This window comes from Lithobates pipiens, unplaced genomic scaffold (genome assembly GCF_037356315.1).
Source record: "Lithobates pipiens isolate NorthernLeopardFrog02 unplaced genomic scaffold, aLitPip1_a1.2 Scaffold_19, whole genome shotgun sequence".
NCBI classification, from domain to species: domain Eukaryota; kingdom Metazoa; phylum Chordata; class Amphibia; order Anura; family Ranidae; genus Lithobates; species Lithobates pipiens.
In genome coordinates this window covers 177,350,413-177,367,940 of record NW_027507764.1, presented here as the reverse complement: position 1 = coordinate 177,367,940, position 17,528 = coordinate 177,350,413, and the positions used below count along the sequence as shown (strand labels likewise).

The following is a 17,528-nucleotide window of genomic DNA, read 5'->3' as shown; positions in this document are numbered from 1 at the left end:
GTCCCCATGTTGATGAGGACAAAGGCCTCATCCCCACAACCCTGGCCGGTGGTTGTGGGGGACTGCGGGCGGGGGGCTTATCAGAATCTGAAAGCCCCCTTTAACAAGGGGACCCCCAGATCCCAGCCCCCCCTGTTTGAAATGGTAAGGGGGTACAAAAATAACCTTACCATTTCACAAAGAAAGTGTAAAAAATAGTTTAAAAAGACACACACACACCGTTGCAAAAGTACTTTATTAAAAATAAAAAAAAGATTCCAGCGGGGGTAATCCACTCTTCCTATCCAGCGGCGGATGATCATCTCTCCGGGGTCCAGCGATGGCTGATCTGATCTGATGACCCTTCGGTCTGGTGTGGATATTTGGGGGGAACCGCACGTAATTTTTTTTTTAATTGACGCGGGGTTCCCCTTAATATCCATACCAGACCTGAAGGGCCTGGTAATTGAATTTTGGGGAACCCCAAGCTTTTTTTAAACATTTTTATCAATGACTTTCAATGACTGTTCTCTGTATTATGAGGACAATTCATTATAGCCGCGAGTGATTTTAAATGACTTTTTTTCCTGCAGAAATGACACTTTGTGCAGGGACAGTTCTAAGCACGGGAAACATGCGCCCCTTCACAGGCATACTATACACACCCCCCCAGGTATCAAATTTAAAGGAATATTACACTTCTATTGTTTCACTTTTAGCATTATTAAAATCACTGCTCCTGAAAAAACATCTGTTTTTAAAACTTTTTTTTGCATTGATACATGTCCCCTGTGGCAAGACCCAGGTCCCCAAACACTTTTTATGACAATATCTTGCATATTAGCCTTTAAAATTAGCACTTTTGATTTTGAACGTTCGAGTCCCATAGACTTTAATAGGGTTCTAAAGTTCACACAAAGTTTAGGTTTGTTCGCAGGTTCTGATGCGAACCGAACTAGGGGGGTGTTCGGCTCATCCTTACTCTTGGTACCATTACAGCCCTTTCAGTTTAGTAGTTAGGGTTTTTTTGTGCAATCTATATCCTAGGAGGAGGTACTGGACTAATTGTGTCCAATTACTGAGGACTCTCTTATGATACCCTTCTCCTACTATTCCTTCTTTAATGATATGTCATATTCTTTCACTGTTATCAAGCACTAGGCAGTCAGAGAGATTACAATCATGTGGTATAGAATATCAGACCAAATGAATTGTATGAAGAGATAAAGTAGGGTTATCATTTAGGTCAGTTTAAAGACCCACACAGGTTATTTAACTTTGTTCTTTTTTTGTATTTTACCATAATTTCCTAAGCAGGAGGTTCAGTTCAGATGTCTTATTTTTTTTTACAAACACACAAAAGGCATGTAAACTATGAACATCTTATATTTGTTACCTTTTGGTTTGATATATAAACACTATATTGTGCCTTTACACGCACATGAACTTTAATGGCATTCCAGTCTTAGTCCGTAGGGTTCAATATTGAGTTGGCCCACCCCTGGCCTGGCCTGGCTCGCAATCTCCGCTCTAATTCATCCCAAAGGTATTTTAAAGGGTTGAGGTCAGGTATCTGCGCAGACCAGTCAAGTTCCTCCACCCTAAACTCACTCATCCATGTCTTTATGGACCTTGCTTTATGCATTGGTCCACAGCTTTGACTGTACTTCTCCTTTAATTGTCATTACAATTTTCATGCTCATTTGCATGAAACTCAAATATTTAAATAATGGATAATAGATATAAAACAGCATCTGGGTCAAATCTCAAACTTAGAAGTTGTTTACTTATCTCTAGTGGTTGCTTCAAACAAGCTTTGAAGTAGGTTAGTTAGTATTTTACACATGTAAGCATTTTGTTTTTGGTATAGTGATAAGATTTACATTTTTTTTCTATTTATAATAACGAAAAATAGCAATACCTTTCATGCATATAATTTACACCAAGCAGTAACTGGATCAACCATTCTGTCACTTGACTTTCAGGAATTACATCACCATTTTTCTTGTATTCTTGTACCTTATAATCAAGGTCTCGACCCTGAAGAACAAAGAATAAACATATAACATGTAGCAAAAAAAAGCATGCTTTTTAAAATATGTTTTTAAAGCAATTGTAAGAAAAAGCAATAGGTTCAAACAGCTGTACGTATAGCGTGGTGTTCCTTTCCTTCATTTTCCTCCACTCTGTTGGGCCACCATCAGTAAAATTAAATATCTGGTATTTGCAGATAAGGAGGGTTTGTGACTTGCACCTCTTCCTGTCATGTGACAGGGCTGGTGCTTTATGATTGGTTGCTCTGGCACCCAGAACTGTTACATGAATGTGAAGAAAGAATCCTATAGCCCTGTGTAAGCTCTAAACATTAAATGCAATGTGTACTGCATGTTTCCAGATTCTCATTTTCCGATCAGGGAAATCCAGCAAAATGGATACATTAACTGTAGAATCATTGCAACGTTACTGTAACATGGCACCATGCTGATAACATTCTATCACACTGGTAAACGAGCATTACTCAAAGAAGAATGCAATTCTTTAATAACATAGAATTGTTCTGGTTCTAGTAGTATGGAACTACTGTTGCTATGGTAACATGGTAGATGGGAATCCAGGACACTGGGGGAATCAGGCAGCAAAATGTTATTTTCTCTTGTTCCCTGCTGTCCTACCCCAGACTGGCTACAGCACAATATGGACTATTCATTATGTTTTCCAAGATGACCTTTTTAAACTTATAATGGATATAATGTATAAATGATAGATTAAAACTTCAGCGGCAATTGTCACAGAGAGAAAAGTGGCTTTTTTCCTTGTGTGTGGGGGGAGTACAGAGGAACAATTCCCATACCGCATAATATATACAATTCAATTACATAGTACTACAGCATGACCTTATCTATACCAAGAAAGATTAAAACTATATATATATATATATATATATATATATATATATTTTTTTTTTTATATTTTTTTTTGTACGGATGGAGTAGGACAGGATTAGAAGTTATGTCAAGTTTTATTGTTGACTGGAAGGCTGGAAGGTTCACTTTCTCTGTTGGTCCTGGTGACTAGGGATGAGCTTCGTGTTCGAGTCGAACGTACGTTCGACTCGAACATTGGCTGTTCGTCCGTTCCACGAAATCCGAACTCTTGGTCCGTTCGCGTCAAAATTTGTGTGGCGCGCGCGGACCACAATGCACTGCGGTGGCGCAGTGCATTGCTGGCTCATGATTGGCCAAGCATGCACTGTGACCTCGCATGCTTGGCCAATCGCAGCGCGAGAGCAGCGAGGAGAGCCATGATTGGCCACAGGCATCCTGCCTGTGGCCAATCATAGCTCAGGCTGTGTAGTGCACGCCCCACACTATATAAGGCCGCCTTTGAGGCGGCCTCGTGTAGTGTGTTGGCATCTGAAGCAGTGGGTGTTCTGTGTACCTTCAACACAGTACACACCAATCGTTTTTGGCTGATTTCCTATCTTGCTGTTGTGTAGTGGTTATTGTCTGTGCCCTGACCGCAGTATACACCACTACACTATATTCACCTCACCTATATAGCTAGCTAGTGATCTATCTTTAACCACTTAACAACCGCCCATTGCCGATTAACGGCTTCAGGGCGGTTGTTTAACTCTGAGAGGCCGTTAATTAACGGCCTCCCAGAATTCTGCTCTCGCGCGCCCCCTGGGGCGCGCACTCGAGAGCATCCGTGACTGCCGGGTCCACAAGACCCGGCGCATCACGGATCACGGTAAACGGCCGCTCGTCGCGGCCGTTTACCACGTGATCGCTCCGTCAAATGACGGAGTGATCACTTGTAAACAAACCGGCGTCATGTTATGTACCGATCGGTACAGCGGAGGGGAAAGAGATCGGTGTCAGCAGCGATGTGGGCTGCATCTGCAGTGCCCACATCGCTGCTCACCGAATTTAACCCCTCAATTCCCTGCCAATACTCTGCAATACCAGTGCATATTCTGCAGTACCCTGCCATTACTCTGCAGTACCCCCCATTACTCTGCAGTACCCTGCCATTACTCTGCAGTACCCCCCATTACTCTGCAGTAACCCCCATTACTCTGCAGTACCCTGCCATTACTCTGCAGTACCCCCCATTACTCTGCAGTAACCCCCATTACTCTGCAGTACCCTGCCATTACTCTGCAGTACCCCCCAATACTCTGCAGTACCCGCCATTACTCTGCAGTACCCTGCCATTACTCTGCAGTACCCTGCCATTACTCTGCAGTACCCCGCCATTACTCTGCAGTGCAGTACCCTGCCATTACTCTGCAGTACCCTGCCATTACTCTGCAGTACCCCCCATTACTCTGCAGTAACCCCCATTACTCTGCAGTACCCTGCCATTACTCTGTAGTACTCCCCAATACTCTGCAGTACCCTGCTATTACTCTGTAGTACCCCGCCAATACTCTGCAATACCCTGCCATAAATTGCCATACCCAGCCATACTCGGAGATACCCAGGCATACTCGGTGATACCCTGAAATACCCAGCCATAGACGCCCCCCACCCCTCACCGCCCTCCGGTGCTTCTACCAACTCGCCAGTACGATCAAAGCCAGAATATTTTTTTTATTTTTTATTTCAGGCTTCCCAGCCTAGAGGTGAGATGTGGGGTCATATTGACCCCCAGATTTCACTGTAAAGAGGACCTGTCACCCCATATTCCTATTACAAGGGATGTTTACATTCCTTGTAATAGGAATAAAAGTGATCAAAAATATATTTTTGGGGAAAAAAATGTCAAACTAAAATAAATAAAGTAAAATGAACAATAAAAAATAAAATAAAAATTAAAGCGCCCATGTCCCCATGTGCTCGCATGCAGAAGCGAACGCATGCGTAAGCCCCGCCCACATATGAAAACGGTGTTCAAACCACACATGTGAGGTATCACCGAGAACGTTAGAGCGAGAGCAATAATTCTAGTCCTAGACCTCCTCTGCAACTCAAAACATGTAACCAGTAAAAAAAAAATTATGAAGAAAAAATTACTAATCTGCTAAATTGTATAACAGAAACAAAGAAAAATTCATTTTTTCGCAGAATTTCCGGTCTTTTTTCTTTTATAGCACAAAAAATAAAAAACTGAGAGGTGATTAAATACCACCAAAAGAAAGCTCTATTTGTGTGAAAAAAAGGACAAACATTTCATATAGGTCCAATGTTGCATGACTGAGTAATTGTCATTCAAAATGTGAGAGCACCAAAAGCTGAAAATTGGTCTGGTTATTAAGGGTGTTTAAGTGCCCAGTGGTCAAGTGGTTAATAATAGAGCTTGCAGTCAGTAGTGTTAGGAGATAGTGCGTGCTGTCTGCGTGCTCTGTACCCAGTACATACCGCTATAATATAGGGCAGGCCCCTACTTTCAAACATCCAACTTACAAACATCTCCTACTTGCAAACGCAAGGAGACAGCAGCAAGTGAGATGAAAAAAGACGGACGACAAAACAAATTATACAGGGGTGATAACCCTTCCCTATGTTTTCCAAAAAGCTTAAAAATAGTTTTTTTGACTGGAGCTACACTTTAAAAATGTACTAGTTGAAAATTACAAACAGATTCAACTTAACACAACAAACCTACACAGTCCCTGTCTTGTTTGCACCGCCTGTATACTGCTGTTCTGAGTATATAGGGCCTGGGGGCCACACGCATTTCCTTTTTTTAATATGGGTACAGGGTTCCCCTTAATATGCGTACAAGACCCAAATAGGCTGGTAATGGGCAGGGAGGGCTACCCATGCCATTTTTCTCAATGATTTTCAACCATATTGCAGGAACCAGATATAACATTAAAACCGCAAGCAGTTTTAAATGGTGTTATTTCCGTTTAATGTCATTTGGTGCAGGGACTGTTCTAAACACGGGAAACACGTGGCACTTCACAGGCATACTACAGACACCCCCCCAGGCACCATATTTAAAGGAATATTTCACTTTTTTTTTTTTCACTTTAATCGTCATTAAAATCAGTGCTCCCGCCAAAACGGCCGTTTTTAAAACTTTTTTTTGCATTGACCCATGTCCCCTGGGGCAGGAGGCAGGTCCCCATACTCTTTTTAGGACAGTATCTTGCATATTAGCCGTTAAAATTAGCACTTTCCATTTCGAACGTTCGAGTCCCATAGACTTCAATGGGGTTCTAACGTTCGTAACGAACGTGGGGGCCGCTCGCAAGTTCTGGTGCGAACCGAACCGGGGGGTGTTCGGCTCATCCCTACTGGTGACCATTGTCACTGAAAAGTTATAGGAAACACAAGGTAAGTGCTACAAAAAAGGTACAGCAAAATAGAGTACCTATATTGTCTATATTCAGATAAAGCATAGCAAACTGAGTTGAGGCATTCAGGACTTTCATGGTGCAGTATGAACTCACAATGGTTTATTAAAAAATGCACAAGTTTAATATGTCAATTAATAATAAAAGTTCATCCACAAAGGGAGAGAAGAGGGAGGGTAATAATACAAAAGTCCGAGAAGGACAACCAGTCAATTCTAATAGAACATTAATTCCTCTGATAGAGATTGGACATTTATATAGATATCATTCCAGTCAAAAATGACCTCAGTTTAGTTCCAATCTCACACTGTACATGTTTCGCAGTAAACCCGCTTCTTCAGGGTTTGAACCAATAGAAAAGTTTTTCTGTAGAAGAAAACATACAGGAAAGACAATACATAGAAAATAATCCAAAACATACATTTGTAGATACCAAGAGACAGGTGCGAGCATATATGAACTGCTACAAGGGCAAAATATACATCAACATACAAAGCCCATGAGAATTCCCCACTAGATGCCAAAAGGCCAAAGGCAAAACAAGCCGCACTCACTGGAGAATTGACATCGATAACTCCAGGCACCTCGATGCCAAAATTGTCAGTCTCCCGGGTGAGTGCAGGAATCAAGTGGATGTGTAAAGGATAGATTCTAACAAAGAAAAAATAGTGATACAAGCAGAGATTCAATAAAGGTCTGTAGCTTAGGTGATGTACAGGGCCTAGTCCCCTTACAAAATAACAACATATACAGCCATACACACCTATAATTGTTCTAGTAAATTGAAAAGGATAGTGGCATAGGCCGTGAAATAAACAGGAAAGCACCCTAAACACTGGTTCAATCAGATAGACCTAGAGACTTAGGCCGCGTACACACGGGCGGACTGTTTGCCCAACTTAGTTTGTCAAACAATCCGACAAACAGTCCGCTCAAAATTTGCATGAGCGGACTTGACCACACACGATGAACGAACAGTCCGCTGAAAGCGTGCGCGATGACGTGAACGGCACGTACGACGGGACTCGAAAAACGACGTCCTATACACTGCAATGCAACCTTCGCCGTGTAAATTCTTTCTGAGCATGCGCGAGACTTAGTTTGTCGAACAAGCCTACACACGAGCGGACTGTCCGCTCAAACCAAGTTTCAGCGGACAGTCTTACGGAAATTCCGAAAAACTTTGTTCGTCAGACTGTCCGCTGAAACTGTCCGCTGAAGCCCACACACGAGCGGACTGTCCGCTGAAACACTGTTCAGCGGACAAAGTTGGGCGAACAGTCCGCCCGTGTGTACGCGGCCATACAGATATGCACTCAGACATCTAAATAATGAAATACCCTTGAGAGGGTATTAACTGCATTCAGAGACACTCACCTAACAGTGACTGCAAAACTCACAGACAGATGCACCTGGGATACATTCCAAACCACAAAGATGGCCAGTATCTCATTGTGCCAGGTAATGCTTGATGGTTTGATACTGAAAAAGGAGATAAGGCCAATGGTAGTCTAACTGTTTCAGTTATCAAAATAGAAAGGGTATATCTATATTAACAATAGATACTTTCATCATTTTATTCACAGGATCCTGAAACCTCACCTTGCTGAAGTTGATTAGCTAATAAACTTCCCATAGAGCCCAATCATCAGGAATACATCTCAAACAGGAAGAGTAGTGATGGACGAACTTCCGACGGGACGTTTCGCGAACGCGAAATGCGAACGGACCCAAACGTTCGCGAAACCGAACGTTCGCCGCGGGCCCCATTGACTTCAATGGGAGGCGAACTTTGCAAACCTTCATGTCGAATTTGCGGCCACGTGGTAATTATTAGGGGGTAAAACGTAGTCCCACCATCTGGACAATGACATAATACATGTATGAGGTGAATTTGGGATCGATAACTACAAGCATTTTTATTTTATTTGGGAAATTGTTCTAACAATTCAGGACTATGGAGCTAATGAAGGCAATGGAGGAGAGGGAAGGTCAGGGACCAGGGTAGGCAAAGAAGAGGGTGCAGGAGATGATCACCAGCAGCGTGACATACCGGAATGACACATGCACCGTGATAGAGGCATCTGACAGCAGCACCGTAATACAGAGCACTGACAGCAGCACCGTGACATACAGCGCTGACAGCAGCACCGTGACATACAGCGCTGACAGCAGCACCGTGACATACAGCGCTGACAGCAGCACCGTGACATACAGCGCTGACAGCAGCACCGTGACATACAGCGCTGACAGCAGCACCGTGACATACAGCGCTGACAGCAGCACCGTGACATACAGCGCTGACAGCAGCACCGTGACATACAGCGCTGACAGCAGCACCGTAAGCAGCCCCAGGAGGAAGTCAGCACAGCACAGGGATGGTGTGATCCCCTCATAATAAGAACCCCCAGGAGGAAGTCAGCACAGCACAGGGATAGTGTGATCCCTTCATAATAAGAACCCCCAGGAGGAAGTCAGCACAGCACAGGGATATCATAAGCAGCCCCAGTAGAAATATGACACCGCTCAACCTCTTCAAAGAGGAGGGTAGGGGCATATAGTACGGTGTGCTTTTTTGGGTCAAGGAAGTGAGCCAAATGAATTAAGAAGGTCTGTGTGCTTGATTAAAAAAATAGTTTATAGACATATACATGGTCTACTGGTCACATGTGTTGAATTCCTCCGAGATCCATGCCTCATTCATTTTTAGAAATGTGAGGTAGTTAACACTGTGGTGAGCTAGGCGAGTACGCTTATCGGTCACAATCCCCCCTGCTGCGCTGAACGTCCTTTCGGACAGGACACTGGATGAGGGGCAAGCCAACAGTTCGATTGCAAATTGGGCAAGCTCTGGCCAGAGGTCAAGCCTGCCCACCCAGTAGTCTAGGGGTTCATCACTCCTCAGAGCGTCCACATCGGCCGTTAACCCAATGTAGTCGGACACCTGACGGTCTAGGCGTTCCCTGATGCTGGATCCGGATGACACCTGTCGATGGGTCGGCTGAAAGAATGACCTCATATCCGAAGTCACCAACACATCTTCAAACCGGCCTCTTCTTGCAGGCGCTGTTGGATTGGTACCCGCAAATCCTTCTCTGGGAGTGGGAATTGCTCCTCTGCCAGCGCACGCAAAAGCAGAATGCAGCATTTCTCGAAGCAAGGCCTGGAAGTGCTGCATTCTGACAGCCCTCTGCGACGGCGGTAACATTTCCGCCATTTTGTGTTTGTACCGGGGGTCTAAGTACGTTGCCACCCAGTACTGGTCCTTGACCCTCATGCTTTTTATACGGGGGTCCCTATTAAAACACTGGAGCATGAAGGCCCCCATTTGCACTAAAGTGGAAGCGGTGTGGTGGCCTGGCTCCTGCTCATCATCCAGGATAATGTCGTCCTCTTCATTCTCCTCTCCCCATCCTCGCACAACAGGGATCCCAGAAAGGTTTAAAGCATGCTCTTCTTGCTCCTGCTCATCCGCCCCGGCACCATCCTCCTCTGACTCCTCATCAGACTCCTGTTGTTGACTTGTCTCAGATAGAGTAGCCCCCCCTGGGAATTCATCCAGCATTGCGACTTCCTCATCTTCCCGCTCCTGCTCCTCCACAGCCTGATCAATGACACGACGCAATGCACGCTCCAGAAAGAAGGCATAAGGTACCATGTCACTGATGGCGCCATGGCTGCGACTGACCAGTTTGGTGATCTCCTCAAATGGCCGCAGAAGTCTGCATGTGTCGCGCATGAGCAGCCACTGGCGCGGTGAAAAAAAACCCAGCTCCCCAGAACCGTTTCTTTCGCAGAGTTCATACAGGTAGACGTTAACTGCACGTTTCTGCTGGAGCAGCCTATCAAGCATATAGAAGGTTGAGTTCCATCGCGTCGGGCAATCGCAAATAAGACGTCTGACCGGCAGATGGTGTCGCCGCTGAATGTCAGCAAGGCGAGCCATGGCTGTGTAAGATCTTCTGAAATGGGCCGAGATTTTCCTTGCCTGCCGCAAGATGTCCTGGACCCCAGGGTATTTGACAAGGAATCGCTGCACGACCAAGTTTAAGACGTGTGCCATGCACGGCACGTGCGTGATTTTGCCCTGTTTCAATGCGCTAAGCAGATTGGCACCGTTGTCACACACCACTTTACCAACTGTCAAATTGAGCGGTGTTAGCCACTCATCTGCCTGTGAACGCAAAGCTGAAAGGAGTGCCGGGCCAGTGTGGCTCTTTGCTTCCAGGCACAACAGACGCAGCACGGCATGGCAACGTCTCACCTGGCATGTGGAATAGGTTCTGGGGAGCTTGGGCGGTGCAGTGGAAGAGACGCTAGCAGCGGAAAAGGAGGAGGCAGCTGAGGAGGAGAGGGAGGAGGATGGAGTAGGAGGAGGAGAAGAAGAGTCAGGCCTGCATGCAATCCGTGGCGGTAAAACCAAATCTACACGGGTGCCACGGGTTACATGCTTGACGGCCGTCAGAAGGTTCACCCAGTGGGCAGTAAAACTGATATACCTTCCCTGCCCGTGTTTGCTAGACCACGTGTCTGTGGTCAGATGTATCTTGGCACCGACACTGTGTGCCAGAGATACATTCACTTGCCGCTGAACATGGCCATATAGCTCTGGGATGCCCTTCTCTGAGAAATACTTCCTTCCTGGGACCTTCCATTGTGGTGTTCCAATGGCCACAAATTTGCGAAAGGCCTCCGAGTCCACCAGTTTATATGGCAGTAGTTGGCGGGCTATGAGTTCTGACAAGCCAGCCGCCAACCGTTGGGCAAGAGGGTTATCCGGCGTCATCATTTTTTTACGCTCAAACATTAGGCCCACGGAAGCCTGCCTTTTTGCAGAAAAATGTGAGCTTGGCGTGATGGAAGGTGGAGTGGAGGACAATTGTGAGGAGAGAGGAGAAGGAGAAGTAGAAGACGAGGCTGGACGGTGAGAGCCTGCAGTGTGGCTTTGTGTGTTCCGTTGCTCCCACTGGGCTCGGTGATGGCTGCTCATGTGCCTTCTTAAGGCGGTCGTCCCTAGGTGAGTATTGGGCTTACCGCGACTAACGCGTTGACTGCAAAGATTGCAGATGGCAACGCTATTGTCAGCAGCGGACACGTTAAAAAAAGCCCACACTGCGGAGCCATGTGCCGGTGTCCTGGGAGCGCCAGATGTGACCGTACATGGTCGATGACTCGCTCCTGATACATTTGCAGTCTGCTTTGTCCCTGCTGTGCAATGTAAGTCATTGCTGCTTCTCCTCCCTATCTGCTGGTCCATATCTCCCTCTGAACTCCCCTCCTCTTCCTCTCTTGTGGGCACCCACGTGACATCACTAGACACGTCATCATCAACGTCACCTTCCCCACCGCTATAAGTAGAGATCTCGGAGTAGGCAGCAACACCGGGGACCAACCTCCTCCTTGGGCTGATCTGGGTACTGGCGTCAGACTGCTGAGTAGCGCTTGTTGCTACCTCCTCTTCCTGATCCAATACCAAGAGTGGCTGCGCATCAGAAATGTCCTCTTGATATGGATCGGAAAATAATTCCAGTGACTCAAGCGGAAGGTATGTGGTGGTGGTGGTGGTGGTCGTGTTGTTGGTGGTAGTGTCTTTGGGGGTGCACATAGCAGAGAGTGAAGAAGAGGGTGCAGATCGAGAGGATGAGGAGGGTGCAGAAGAGTAAGGCTGAGCGAGCCACTCAACCAAGTCTGGTGCATCCTTTAAAGTAATTGAACGCACCTTCTGCAACTTCCCACTTTGGCTCAAGCCTGTTGCTCCTGCCCTACCCCTACCACCCCTGCGGAAGGGCCTGCCTCTTCCTCTGCCTGTCATTTTTTAAATGACCCTGTGACAAAACTCTTAGTCCCTATACCGATGAAGGACTGCTGCAGTATAGGGCAGCGGTCAGCAGTGGTGCACGTCAACCCTATCTATTGTGGACCGATAGCGGTCCTTACAGAACAGCAGACTGTACCGCACTCAAGCCTATGTACCGTAGCACCCTATACCAAGTTACCAGTCCTTATAAGAACTTTTGTGGACCAAGCAGGTTGTGTATTAGTGTTTAGCAGACTGTACGTCAGTCCCTATACCGCTGAAGGACTGCTGCAGTATAGGGCAGCGGTCAGCAGTGGTGCACGTCAACCCTATCTATTGTGGACCGATAGCGGTCCTTACAGAACAGCAGACTGTACCGCACTCAAGCCTATGTACCGTAGCACCCTATACCAAGTTACCAGTCCTTATAAGAACTTTTGTGGAACAAGCAGGTTGTGTGTTAGTGATTAGCAGACTGTACGTCAGTCCCTATACCGCTGAAGGACTGCTGCAGTATAGGGCAGCGGTCAGCAGTGGTGCACGTCAACCCTATCTATTGTGGACCGATAGCGGTCCTTACAGAACAGCAGACTGTACCGCACTCAAGCCTATGTACCGTAGCACCCTATACCAAGTTACCAGTCCTTATAAGAACTTTTGTGGACCAAGCAGGTTGTGTATTAGTGTTTAGCAGACTGTACGTCAGTCCCTATACCGCTGAAGGACTGCTGCAGTATAGGGCAGCGGTCAGCAGTGGTGCACGTCAACCCTATCTATTGTGGACCGATAGCGGTCCTTACAGAACAGCAGACTGTACCGCACTCAAGCCTATGTACCGTAGCACCCTATACCAAGTTACCAGTCCTTATAAGAACTTTTGTGGAACAAGCAGGTTGTGTGTTAGTGATTAGCAGACTGTACGTCAGTCCCTATACCGCTGAAGGACTGCTGCAGTATAGGTGAGCGGTCAGCAGTGGTGCACGTCAACCCTATCTATTGTGGACCGATAGCGGTCCTTACAGAACAGCAGACTGTACCGCACTCAAGCCTATGTACCGTAGCACCCTATACCAAGTTACCAGTCCTTATAAGAACTTTTGTGGAACAAGCAGGTTGTGTGTTAGTGATTAGCAGACTGTACGTCAGTCCCTATACCGCTGAAGGACTGCTGCAGTATAGGGCAGCGGTCAGCAGTGGTGCACGTCAACCCTATCTATTGTGGACCGATAGCGGTCCTTACAGAACAGCAGACTGTACCGCACTCAAGCCTATGTACCGTAGCACCCTATACCAAGTTACCAGTCCTTATAAGAACTTTTGTGGACCAAGCAGGTTGTGTATTAGTGTTTAGCAGACTGTACGTCAGTCCCTATACCGCTGAAGGACTGCTGCAGTATAGGGCAGCGGTCAGCAGTGGTGCACGTCAACCCTATCTATTGTGGACCGATAGCGGTCCTTACAGAACAGCAGACTGTACCGCACTCAAGCCTATGTACCGTAGCACCCTATACCAAGTTACCAGTCCTTATAAGAACTTTTGTGGAACAAGCAGGTTGTGTGTTAGTGATTAGCAGACTGTACGTCAGTCCCTATACCGCTGAAGGACTGCTGCAGTATAGGGCAGCGGTCAGCAGTGGTGCACGTCAACCCTATCTATTGTGGACCGATAGCGGTCCTTACAGAACAGCAGACTGTACCGCACTCAAGCCTATGTACCGTAGCACCCTATACCAAGTTACCAGTCCTTATAAGAACTTTTGTGGACCAAGCAGGTTGTGTATTAGTGTTTAGCAGACTGTACGTCAGTCCCTATACCGCTGAAGGACTGCTGCAGTATAGGGCAGCGGTCAGCAGTGGTGCACGTCAACCCTATCTATTGTGGACCGATAGCGGTCCTTACAGAACAGCAGACTGTACCGCACTCAAGCCTATGTACCGTAGCACCCTATACCAAGTTACCAGTCCTTATAAGAACTTTTGTGGAACAAGCAGGTTGTGTGTTAGTGATTAGCAGACTGTACGTCAGTCCCTATACCGCTGAAGGACTGCTGCAGTATAGGTGAGCGGTCAGCAGTGGTGCACGTCAACCCTATCTATTGTGGACCGATAGCGGTCCTTACAGAACAGCAGACTGTACCGCACTCAAGCCTATGTACCGTAGCACCCTATACCAAGTTACCAGTCCTTATAAGAACTTTTGTGGACCAAGCAGGTTGTGTATTAGTGTTTAGCAGACTGTACGTCAGTCCCTATACCGCTGAAGGACTGCTGCAGTATAGGGCAGCGGTCAGCAGTGGTGCACGTCAACCCTATCTATTGTGGACCGATAGCGGTCCTTACAGAACAGCAGACTGTACCGCACTCAAGCCTATGTACCGTAGCACCCTATACCAAGTTACCAGTCCTTATAAGAACTTTTGTGGAACAAGCAGGTTGTGTGTTAGTGATTAGCAGACTGTACGTCAGTCCCTATACCGCTGAAGGACTGCTGCAGTATAGGGCAGCGGTCAGCAGTGGTGCACGTCAACCCTATCTATTGTGGACCGATAGCGGTCCTTACAGAACAGCAGACTGTACCGCACTCAAGCCTATGTACCGTAGCACCCTATACCAAGTTACCAGTCCTTATAAGAACTTTTGTGGACCAAGCAGGTTGTGTATTAGTGTTTAGCAGACTGTACGTCAGTCCCTATACCGCTGAAGGACTGCTGCAGTATAGGGCAGCGGTCAGCAGTGGTGCACGTCAACCCTATCTATTGTGGACCGATAGCGGTCCTTACAGAACAGCAGACTGTACCGCACTCAAGCCTATGTACCGTAGCACCCTATACCAAGTTACCAGTCCTTATAAGAACTTTTGTGGAACAAGCAGGTTGTGTGTTAGTGATTAGCAGACTGTACGTCAGTCCCTATACCGCTGAAGGACTGCTGCAGTATAGGGCAGCGGTCAGCAGTGGTGCACGTCAACCCTATCTATTGTGGACCGATAGCGGTCCTTACAGAACAGCAGACTGTACCGCACTCAAGCCTATGTACCGTAGCACCCTATACCAAGTTACCAGTCCTTATAAGAACTTTTGTGGACCAAGCAGGTTGTGTATTAGTGTTTAGCAGACTGTACGTCAGTCCCTATACCGCTGAAGGACTGCTGCAGTATAGGGCAGCGGTCAGCAGTGGTGCACGTCAACCCTATCTATTGTGGACCGATAGCGGTCCTTACAGAACAGCAGACTGTACCGCACTCAAGCCTATGTACCGTAGCACCCTATACCAAGTTACCAGTCCTTATAAGAACTTTTGTGGAACAAGCAGGTTGTGTGTTAGTGATTAGCAGACTGTACGTCAGTCCCTATACCGCTGAAGGACTGCTGCAGTATAGGGCAGCGGTCAGCAGTGGTGCACGTCAACCCTATCTATTGTGGACCGATAGCGGTCCTTACAGAACAGCAGACTGTACCGCACTCAAGCCTATGTACCGTAGCACCCTATACCAAGTTACCAGTCCTTATAAGAACTTTTGTGGACCAAGCAGGTTGTGTATTAGTGTTTAGCAGACTGTACGTCAGTCCCTATACCGCTGAAGGACTGCTGCAGTATAGGGCAGCGGTCAGCAGTGGTGCACGTCAACCCTATCTATTGTGGACCGATAGCGGTCCTTACAGAACAGCAGACTGTACCGCACTCAAGCCTATGTACCGTAGCACCCTATACCAAGTTACCAGTCCTTATAAGAACTTTTGTGGAACAAGCAGGTTGTGTGTTAGTGATTAGCAGACTGTACGTCAGTCCCTATACCGCTGAAGGACTGCTGCAGTATAGGGCAGCGGTCAGCAGTGGTGCACGTCAACCCTATCTATTGTGGACCGATAGCGGTCCTTACAGAACAGCAGACTGTACCGCACTCAAGCCTATGTACCGTAGCACCCTATACCAAGTTACCAGTCCTTATAAGAACTTTTGTGGACCAAGCAGGTTGTGTATTAGTGTTTAGCAGACTGTACGTCAGTCCCTATACCGCTGAAGGACTGCTGCAGTATAGGGCAGCGGTCAGCAGTGGTGCACGTCAACCCTATCTATTGTGGACCGATAGCGGTCCTTACAGAACAGCAGACTGTACCGCACTCAAGCCTATGTACCGTAGCACCCTATACCAAGTTACCAGTCCTTATAAGAACTTTTGTGGAACAAGCAGGTTGTGTGTTAGTGATTAGCAGACTGTACGTCAGTCCCTATACCGCTGAAGGACTGCTGCAGTATAGGGCAGCGGTCAGCAGTGGTGCACGTCAACCCTATCTATTGTGGACCGATAGCGGTCCTTACAGAACAGCAGACTGTACCGCACTCAAGCCTATGTACCGTAGCACCCTATACCAAGTTACCAGTCCTTATAAGAACTTTTGTGGACCAAGCAGGTTGTGTATTAGTGTTTAGCAGACTGTACGTCAGTCCCTATACCGCTGAAGGACTGCTGCAGTATAGGGCAGCGGTCAGCAGTGGTGCACGTCAACCCTATCTATTGTGGACCGATAGCGGTCCTTACAGAACAGCAGACTGTACCGCACTCAAGCCTATGTACCGTAGCACCCTATACCAAGTTACCAGTCCTTATAAGAACTTTTGTGGAACAAGCAGGTTGTGTGTTAGTGATTAGCAGACTGTACGTCAGTCCCTATACCGCTGAAGGACTGCTGCAGTATAGGGCAGCGGTCAGCAGTGGTGCACGTCAACCCTATCTATTGTGGACCGATAGCGGTCCTTACAGAACAGCAGACTGTACCGCACTCAAGCCTATGTACCGTAGCACCCTATACCAAGTTACCAGTCCTTATAAGAACTTTTGTGGACCAAGCAGGTTGTGTATTAGTGTTTAGCAGACTGTACGTCAGTCCCTATACCGCTGAAGGACTGCTGCAGTATAGGGCAGCGGTCAGCAGTGGTGCACGTCAACCCTATCTATTGTGGACCGATAGCGGTCCTTACAGAACAGCAGACTGTACCGCACTCAAGCCTATGTACCGTAGCACCCTATACCAAGTTACCAGTCCTTATAAGAACTTTTGTGGAACAAGCAGGTTGTGTGTTAGTGATTAGCAGACTGTACGTCAGTCCCTATACCGCTGAAGGACTGCTGCAGTATAGGGCAGCGGTCAGCAGTGGTGCACGTCAACCCTATCTATTGTGGACCGATAGCGGTCCTTACAGAACAGCAGACTGTACCGCACTCAAGCCTATGTACCGTAGCACCCTATACCAAGTTACCAGTCCTTATAAGAACTTTTGTGGACCAAGCAGGTTGTGTATTAGTGTTTAGCAGACTGTACGTCAGTCCCTATACCGCTGAAGGACTGCTGCAGTATAGGGCAGCGGTCAGCAGTGGTGCACGTCAACCCTATCTATTGTGGACCGATAGCGGTCCTTACAGAACAGCAGACTGTACCGCAC

General features: G+C 47.0%; 1 protein-coding gene across 1 annotated transcript in view; it reads right to left on the bottom strand.

Annotated features, from left to right (window-relative positions):
- NEK11 (NIMA related kinase 11) overlaps nt 1-17,528 on the bottom strand; it is a 379,114-nt gene that overhangs the window by 233,762 nt on the left and 127,824 nt on the right. The window contains exon 4 of the mRNA XM_077491509.1: nt 1,901-2,019. Within this exon, the coding sequence (XP_077347635.1) occupies nt 1,901-2,019 (119 nt within the window). The remainder of the gene's footprint in view (nt 1-1,900; nt 2,020-17,528) is intronic.